This window comes from Aythya marila (genome assembly GCF_965140915.1).
Source record: "Aythya marila genome assembly, chromosome: 3".
Classification (NCBI taxonomy): domain Eukaryota; kingdom Metazoa; phylum Chordata; class Aves; order Anseriformes; family Anatidae; genus Aythya; species Aythya marila.
In genome coordinates, this window is record NC_139044.1 from 69547873 (window position 1) to 69557220 (window position 9348).

The 9348-nt window shown below is 42.4% G+C and overlaps 1 protein-coding gene across 1 annotated transcript in view; it reads right to left on the reverse strand.

The window, feature by feature from the left end:
* PREP (prolyl endopeptidase) overlaps positions 1–9050 on the reverse strand; it is a 100422-nt gene extending 91372 nt beyond the window's left edge. The window contains exons 1-3 of the mRNA XM_082755873.1: positions 8856–9050; positions 7746–7820; positions 944–1077 (exon numbers count right to left, since the gene is read on the reverse strand). Of these exons, the coding sequence (XP_082611999.1) occupies positions 944–1077; positions 7746–7820; positions 8856–8900 (254 nt within the window). The 5' untranslated portion in view covers positions 8901–9050. The remainder of the gene's footprint in view (positions 1–943; positions 1078–7745; positions 7821–8855) is intronic.
* Between the last annotated feature and the right edge of the window lie 298 nt (positions 9051–9348).

Genomic DNA, 9348 nt, shown 5'->3' on the forward strand with positions numbered 1-9348 from the left:
AAGAACTCTAAACAAACCTGCAACTTAGACCAAGTAGCAGCTTTACCCAGGGGAGCAGGGAAAGCTATGGGGTAATGTTCAAGCCTGAATATAAGTTTACCCATTCCCTAAGGATGTCTAGTACTTGGACACAGGAAGCTCGTAAACCCCAAAGGGGGAACTACACTTGCAAAGGCCTGGCTAACAATCTGCACATTGAAAATGTTCAAATACTAAACGTACATTCAGTGAGCAAGAAAACAGAAATATTCAAAGCAACAAAAATATGTCATCTTCCATTTGACCATGCATTTTCTAGCCAATTTTATCTCTGCTATGCTAAGCAATAAGCTGAGAAGCAAAGGTCAAACAATACGACTGAGACAGGAGACCAGTCCTCCTTTTTGCAGATCCTACAGAACATCTCTTCAGACACTGTCCTTTAGTGACTATTCTTCAGCAGAAAATTGGTACATATTCAATTTAAGATTTTAGCAGCCATTTTGAAAAAAGGAATTCCTAGTGCTTTTCACTGGCTGTGACTAAATAAAAGTCTGACCAGCTGCTCAAAGTAGGACCAACATATTTTAGAAAATATTTAGAACAATGTACACCTGACAGACTTGTGCTTTTTCTAGGATTAAGTGCCTCTCCCTGACAGGCCCGGAAAGGAATTCCTCAGAGTTTTACTTTTACTTGTTCTTCTACAATGTAGTTTTGATAAACTCACTATTTCTCTTATAAAAAGATGACAAAACCACAGGACAATAATATAACTGGGAATTAGAGACAATCAAGCATTTTATGCTCTGCATCATGCAACATATTAATACTGGCTTGACACATACTTTTTCTAGGACCCAGCAATAAAGGAATAAAGGCAAGCATGATTTCCAATTTATCTTGTAGTTGCTTTTGACTTGCTCCATATTCTTCATCATCTACAAAGACATTCCTCACTTACCTCTTTCCTTTCTTGAAGTGGCAACTGTACTTAGGATAATCATAGAGTTCAGTCATTCGTTCTTTGAATAGTCCTCTGACGGGACATTGCTCAAGAAAGGGTACTGTAAGCTTGTTCTGAGCCTCCACAAATGCCTGTAAGAAAAGAATCCCCCCAGAATACATGAGTTCAAGCACAAATTTACACTTCCCACAAGAAACACTGTTTTTGATGCAATGCATCGCCAACATCTTTCCCCCATATAGGGTGTGTAGAGTCACACCTGAACAGCCTCACATACTTGGCTGTATTATTAAACGCTGCAATGTTCTAACTAGATTGATTTTATATCTTGAATAACCTCTCCATCACACATTAGGGTAAGCAGTGGTCAGGACAAAGACAAGCTAGATTCCTGCCACTCCCCTTTAAAAAAAAAACAAAACAAAACAATCAAAACCAAACAAAACCACCAAAGCTCATTTTCTTTTCTTTCTTTATTTATTTATTAAAAAACCAACTCTCCCTGTATTTATCTAAATGGTATGGATAAAGCTAAGTTACAGAAAACACCTAGGAAAATTCATTTCTTACTTCATCACAAATATACAATACTCCAATACTGTAGAGCAGATCAATTAGAAAATTGGTAACGAATCCTTTTGCCCGTATGTATGACTATCATTCCTGGAACCATGAAGAGCTGGAAAATTATATAAAACGTCATGTGCACCATCTGGTCGCCCTATTAACAAAACACTTAGCATTAGTCCCAGCCCGTATTTCTTGGAAGGGCCGAAGTACTGTCCTTCATGAATACAGATGAGGCATTTTTTCCCACCCCATCTTAGTTACAAAAGACAAGAATATGTAACGTCCAAGGAAGTAACTTCAAGGGGTCTGGTTTCCTTAAAACACTACCTCAAAGATGCAAACATGTAACTACAGTGGCTAAAACCACTACCACTACAGCTGCTTGTTAGAGGCTACCACTCCCATGAGGAAGATGGAAAAACTGGTGCTATGCTGGCGTTTCACCATCCCTTCTTACAGCACAGTACATTAACATAAAGTTAATACCTAAGCATCTCAAGGTGACAGGGCGTGAACCACAGCTGTTAAGAAGCAGACACACAGGCTTTTCTGTTAAGATGGAGTGGAAAGGACAGCACACGAGCTCTAAATCACAGCCGGGCTTTGTGATGCTGGCATTTTGCAGCACCACACAGAAGCCATCCTCTGTCATTGCAATGTAGCAAGGACTCCAGGCTGAAATCCCAGACCCCATCTCTTGCCTACAAGGGTTTCTTCCCCTGTTCCTTTGAGTGAGGTCATTGTTTTTACCTGTCCTGATTCTGTCATGCAGCAAGCAGATCAGTGCACGGTAATGCCTGAGCTGCATTTCACAGCAGGGTATGATCTACAGGAGCAGGTGGGCTACAAACCATGTTCTACAATCTGCATTTCATGACTCTTCAGAAACGCCACCTGCTCCACAGAGCACCCGACACACATGTACCAACTGTGGTCAATGTTTACCCATTTATCAGTTCTTCAGGTAAAAAAGCGAAAAGAATAGAACATAAAATTCTTTCAGTGGTATTTTACAGACATTTCACACTGTGAAAAGTGACTCCATGAAGCAAGGAGAATGACAGACTCCCTCTCTCATTCACCTTGCTGCCACAGCATTACATGGCCAAGAGCTGCACTGCATGCCAAGTTGTTTTCGGAGACTTGTCAGGCTACAAGGTAAGGGAGAAAGTGCATTAATTATGGCCACTCTCCACTTGAGAGGTATTTGTTCATGTCCAACAAAGCATACAGAAAGTGATAAGCTTTAAATACAAGTGCAGAATTAGTAATGCTCCAAGAACACTTGGCAAGGTGCTGAAATGCACTGGTTTAAGAACATGAGGGCTGCTTACATGCAAGTCACCGCTCAAGTATGACAAAAAAATGACTACCACAGCACTGAAAAGGGAAAGATACAGATGGCTAACAGCGATGACATCTGGACCTTTACTCAAGTTAGACTCCATGCATCAGTGAGGGCAAAGTCAGGAAATTATCTCCTGAGACAGAAGAAGAAAAGAGGTAAATACATTGCTAAGGAAAAGACGATTTTTTACGTCTGATTTCCCTTTGAGGATGGTACTGGCATAGGCAGCTTTAGCATCCAGCACAGCAGCACAGCACATCCCAGTGGTAAGTGAAAACATTGCTCTGCTCAGAACAGGCTGCAGCCTCCACCTTGTACCACTCTGTTCCCCACCTCCACCAAATGAGAAAAGAACTTTATCAAATCTACCCAAGAATTACATATATCTGAATCTGTTTTTCTCTAAATGGAAGCACATGGATTTCAACAAGCACAGACACAAAAAACCAGACAACACATACCACACTACCTACTCTTAAGTGCTGTGACATTCTCAGAGCAAACCTGTCTTATTAAAAAGATGTATAAAACTATCCACTGTACTAGACAGACAAAAGAACTTTACAGTTGTATTTAGTGGACAGAAATTGGCATGGATCGTTGTTTCCTAGATCAATAACGCGACCAAAACAGCAGAATTGCCGCAAGGGTATAATGGGACCACATTGTGACTCACTTTTACCTACGGCCACCCTTTCACCACATTTGCTTTCATCACTGGTATTCAAGGAGAGAAACTTTTCCTTGAAGTGTTCATTGCACAAGAACATGCTTGCAAATCAACTGTTGCACTCAACTGAATTACTAGTAATCTTGCTTTTACAGCAGTTTCACACATTCTTCCCAACTTCCACTGATAATGCACAAAAGAGTTCCAGTCTAAAAAAGGGAATATCATTGCTATCTAAAAAATGAGGTAGGAATTACGGGTTTTTGAAAGAGATCTTGTGCAATTTGGTATATGTTCTCAGATATTTGATCACGTGGTTGCACTCATATTTAAAAGTCACTATATATTTGAAGTATCAACTCAGTATCAAACATGCTGAGTTAAACAGATGCCACCCATGGTATAGGACTAACAACAGCTGTCCATACACTTTCCTGAACCTCCACAGAAAAGACTTTACCTGTTGAAATCCATGTCTGACAAACTATCATCAGCCTTGACCCAGCACCGAATTTACTAGTAGAAGAACAGAATAAGGGTCAATGTAAGGTGTATGCTTACACACGCCCCAGAAAATAACATAACTTTGAAAGGACAATTTCTAAAGCGTGGCAGTAGGAGCAGAGACATTCTATTTAAGGCTGAAGCATTCGATTATCACTTGAGCTGGTAAATTGTTATTTTTAAAAACTTCATATTTAATTTTTACCTGAACAACAAGTGACTTTTTTTTAACCATGCTTTGTTACAAAGCATCAGCTTTCCGCATGCTATTCTCTCAGCAAGATGATGATTTCTGCCTAAGAAGAAAATTGCCAAAGGTGCTCACAGTATACTTTCCAAGGAGAATTCTTAGGATATAAATTGTATTTAAAACATTACCAGTCTTTGTCATTAACCTGTAAATATTTACAGTTTAATAGTTACCTCCATATGTATCTTCTCAGTGCAGTTCTGAATACAAGAGGGCACATACATTGTATCAAACATTACAAAACTAGGACAAGAGGGAATGGCCTCAAGTTGCCCCAGGGGAGAGGTTCAGGTTGGAAATCAGGAGACATTTCTTCTCAGCATTGAAACAGATTATCCAGGGAGGTGGCGGAGTCACTGTTCCTTGTAGGTGTTTAAGGAAAGGTTGGAGGTGGTGCTTAGGGATCTGGTTTAGTGGGTGACACTGGTGGTAGGAGGACGGTTGGACCAGATGATCTTGGAGACCTTTTCCAACCTTAATGATTCTATGAAAATAAAACTAAGCAGATTTCTGGTGGCTTGCTCCTTAGCATTTACTTTTAGTATTACTTTAGGATTTACTAAAGCAAAATTCAAAGTGCAATTGCACAACTACTAAAAAAAAAACAACAGTAAATAAAAGCCTGTTCACTTATAATTACAAATCCATTTATTTTTAGTTTTGAGAGTTTCAATTCTAGTCTCAGCCCAAACACCCATCTGTTCATAATACCACAGGTCAACTGTCTGCTACACAATCCCTTTTTTTTTTTTCATCCCTTGTCCACACCTCATGTGTGAAACAAGCTACACCTTCCTGTCTACACAGCTGTTTTAGGAAGGTATGATATTGTAGATGACTAACTCAGAGAAGCAAAAGACTTTCCTAGACCAAAATAGAGCTTATATCCCACAAAGTGTAAAACAAGCCAAGAAGTCCAACCAAGCCAAACCCAAGACACTAACAAAGTGTGGTTTTGCAGTTGTGGCCTGTGTCATCACCATAAGTGTTTTACCAGAGCAGCAGAACACTGCAGTTGAGCCAGGGAAGTTTCCTCAGTTTGTCTTAAAGGTCAATGAACAGTACAGCAGGAACCCACTGTCCGTCCTCTTTTCTCCAAAGTAAGATAGGAATTTCCTCCTCTGAGCGGTGCTTCTGTTTCTATTTACTTATCTGCAGAAGGGATTTTTAGTTGCTTATAACTGCGCATAACTACATCCACCACGTGCACACAAGAAAAATAGTACTACAGCAAGCACACAGATCATGGACATGGAAGTGTGCATTTCTTGAACAACAGCTTCTCAAGAGACTGAGGATGTGACTTGATTATTGGCTTAATCACCTCCAGAACTGCTCACCTGACAAGAAATAGTCCTGGTTACCCACCTGCTGATTTCAAAAAATTCTTTTATAGAATAATTTCTTCTAAGTGATGTTTCACTGACACCTGTCAACACAGAAAAAAGCGAGCCTACCCTTTTATTTTCTATGACCACACCAATGCCTGACGTGACTATTTCTACAATGTCTAGAATTCAAAAGTAGAATTATAAACATATTTGTCCAACTATTCAACAGCACACACTAAACACTATTTTTGTGTGAGGAAATACTCCTAGCCACTTAACTGAAGTTCACCCTTTGCTTTTAGCATAAACCAGAATTCACCCTGTTGTACATACACAAATCAAGCGTATTGTAAACAGGAACTGAGTAGGAGCTTTTTCACTGCAGATAAACATGAATGCCTCAGGAATTCTTCTAGTTCTGTATTTAATATGTAGCAAATTAAAAGGTAGCCTATTGGAGGGGAGTGTACACCAGACATTTGACTTTTTCTTCAAACAGATGGAAGTGTGGGATACTAAGGAGCACATAAAGGAAGAGGGGGACTTGGAAGAGGAGTAGGGAAGGACACAGGTCTCCAGATCAGTGACTTGAAGGCTTGGAAAGTCTACAGAGTACGCTCCAAATTCTCTCTGAAGCCTGCTTCTATACCAGTGTCTGGTTATTATTTGATCTGGTGGGTACAGAACAGCTACGCTTCATGAGTCCTGTAGAATAATTTCAAGGACATGGAGATAAAACTATTGAGAAGGGCTAGCAATGAAGAGTGGTTGTCAGCAACTTCTGCTGCACAGCATGAGAAAGCGAGCGATAAAGTAGATGAAAGGCTTAGCACTTCAAGACTTTTTTCTGACCTCTTCTGTGAAAGAAGTAGGAAAGCGAAATTCCCTGTTGCTCACTAACTCCTGGAACATAGGAAAAAGATGACCTACTCAAACACAAACAGGAACTCCCTCCCATTTGCATCACTCTCTTTTTTTTTTTTAAATAAAGATGTTGCAATTCCCCATTCTTTATTTTGTCTGCTATAAGCTACAACCTCTGGAGGAGATTCAGGCTCCTTTAACTTTTCTTCCCCAATCTGTTCACAATATGTGGGAAAAACATTGAACATTGGGACTCAAGAAGTCATGTATTGTCATTTTCTCAATCCTACCTCTCTTCCACAGGATTCTGAGACCAACTGAATGGGTATTTATATGGTTGCTATAAGAGAAAGACAGAACCATAACCCCCGACAAACACATCCCTCGGAATTTGACATAAAACTATTCTATGTGTACCATTTCTTAAGGATAACAAAATCAAAAGATCAAATACTACCAATCTAATTTCCCTTGTTAATGTCCACTGCTGAGTTTTTCACTAAAATACAAAACCTTTTTAATTCAGGTGAATATTTATAAATACTGACAGCCTCCTGTTTCCTACTTCTAAATCTGTGTACATTTCATTTTACTCTTAACTGTTAAAGTAAATTACATTTAGCCATCCTCTAGCTCATCAAAATACTATCATGTAAGCATACATATGAGAGAACCTAGGAGGAATCTCACGAATGGAAAGATACCTTACAGGATTTTTCTAAATGAAGAACCTGCCCTCTATCTTCTTTCTCACACAGTCAAGCACACCAGACAGAACGCAGATCTGCAGCTCTGGAACTACAGCTGTCACAAAGTTATCAGCTATTCTAAGGGGGAATCACACACTTGTCACTGTACCAAGAAAAGTTTTCTTTCTACCCATTCTTACCTGTTTATGGCAATTTTAGATGTCCTTAGGACAGAGGTAAAGTGCTCTAAAATCAGAACACTTCTCTTCAATATGCCAATATAACCTTGAACATTTGAATTGCCTAAGAAAAACTGGTGCAAGTCAAATAGGGCCTTTGTTTTCCAAACCACGTGACCCACCTAGGTTACACCAAGCGTCTCAGTCTTTCCCCCACCATAACACAAAGGTGCAAAATAACAGCACTACACTGTTGGCACCTTTAAGTATCAGGTGCACCACATTACACCTACATTCACAATAGGAAGTTTTAAAAAACTACAGAATACCCACGTACTTAGCCTGTAAGAAAGATGTAAGTTGAAATAGACATTCCTCAAAAAAGAAAGGTTACCTTTGTCTGCTCGCTATCAGGATCTTCAAGCCAACAGTATGGGTCGCTGATTTTATGCCCATGGTAATCCAACACCTGCATTTATAAGAAACAATGCTTAATAAAAAGAGATATGCGTACAAGCAAACTATATTAATCAGGGAATAAGCTGCATCAAAATTAAGTGTATTTGTAAATTCACACAAGTACATAGGGCTAAGAAGCGAAAGATGAGGAAAGCAGCACCTTGCTGTCAGGTGAGTTACTAATTTTATCATTTTTGGTGGAAGAAATGAGGTAGCAGACTTATCATCAGAAAAAAAACACAGGGCACCAGAGAGATGTAGAACACAAACATTAATTCCTTCCACAAGCTAGATGAGAAGAATGACTTAAAAACCAACCAACCAAACACAACCCCTCTTCCAAATCCAGATGCTCAAGTGCAGTCACAAAACCTGATTATGGGATACACCCAAAATGTAATTTCTGGTTATGCCTCTGGTTTTTTTGGTAATTAACTGCCTCCTCCTGCTAATGTTCCTCACAAACACCCAAGCAAAGCACACACAGCAATACGGAAGTAAAACCACATGTTTTACCATGCAGGTTAGGTCTTTTACCTGCATGCCTTCTGCAGCATACAAAAAATAAACCCAAACAAGATACCTGCTGTTGGGGGTTGCACAGTTCTGCCTTTCACTTAAGCGCTAAAAGAAACACTGAAGCTTTTTCCACTGCTGGCTCATCCCGGCACACGTTTTGGTTCAAAAGCGAGCTTAGTTCTGTAAATGGTGCCTGGACCGCTGCCTGAGGCACGGCACTTTGTGGAAGGAGACGACTGGCAGGGTTTTAACCCAGACAGCAGGGCAACCCCCGTGTGCACCCAGCCATGGCCGCGACACGCGGGGAGAGGTTTATTTCACCCCGCAGCCCCGCTCCCCTCCGGGGCAGGCCCGGCTTGCCAGGGACACCCTGGGCTCGGCCCTGCCGGCCCGACACGAGCAGCAGGAGGCTGAAAAGCAGCCGGGAGCCCCCCGGCCCTTCCCTTGCCCCCGGCCCAGCGGCCGCGCCCCACGCCCGGGGCGGCTCCCCGCGGCCCAGCGAGGCGCCGGGAGGCCGCGTACTCACGGCGGTCTCGTCGCGGTACACCTCGGGGTACTGAAAAGCCTGCATGGCGGCGGGGAGAGGAGGAGGAGGAGGACGAGGACGAGGAGGAGAAGAAGGAGCCGAGGCGCGGAGGCGGCCGCAGCGCTGAGGCGAAGGCCGGGGAGGCAGCGGCCGGCAGCAGGCGTGCAGCGCGGCCCAGGCGGAGCGCGGCCGCCATAGGACCCGCCCCGCGCCGCCGCCATGGGGCCGGGGCCCGCCCCGCAGGGGGAGGCCGGCGGCGGCCACGGGAGCCCGGCGCCCTCTGCTGGGAGCCGCCGCCCCTGGCGCAGCCTCTGCCCCTCTGAGGGGGCTCTTTCCCCTTTGGCACCTCACCGTTCACCCTTGCTTAGGTTAAAAAATGAAATAAAATTGCGTTTTCATGCTTGGGTTTTGGGTCTGCTTTCCTTCCGCCTTGATGCTGTTTGGGGGGAGAGGCTTGGGCTCTGCTCTCTCTCACACTGCCTGGAAGCTGCCG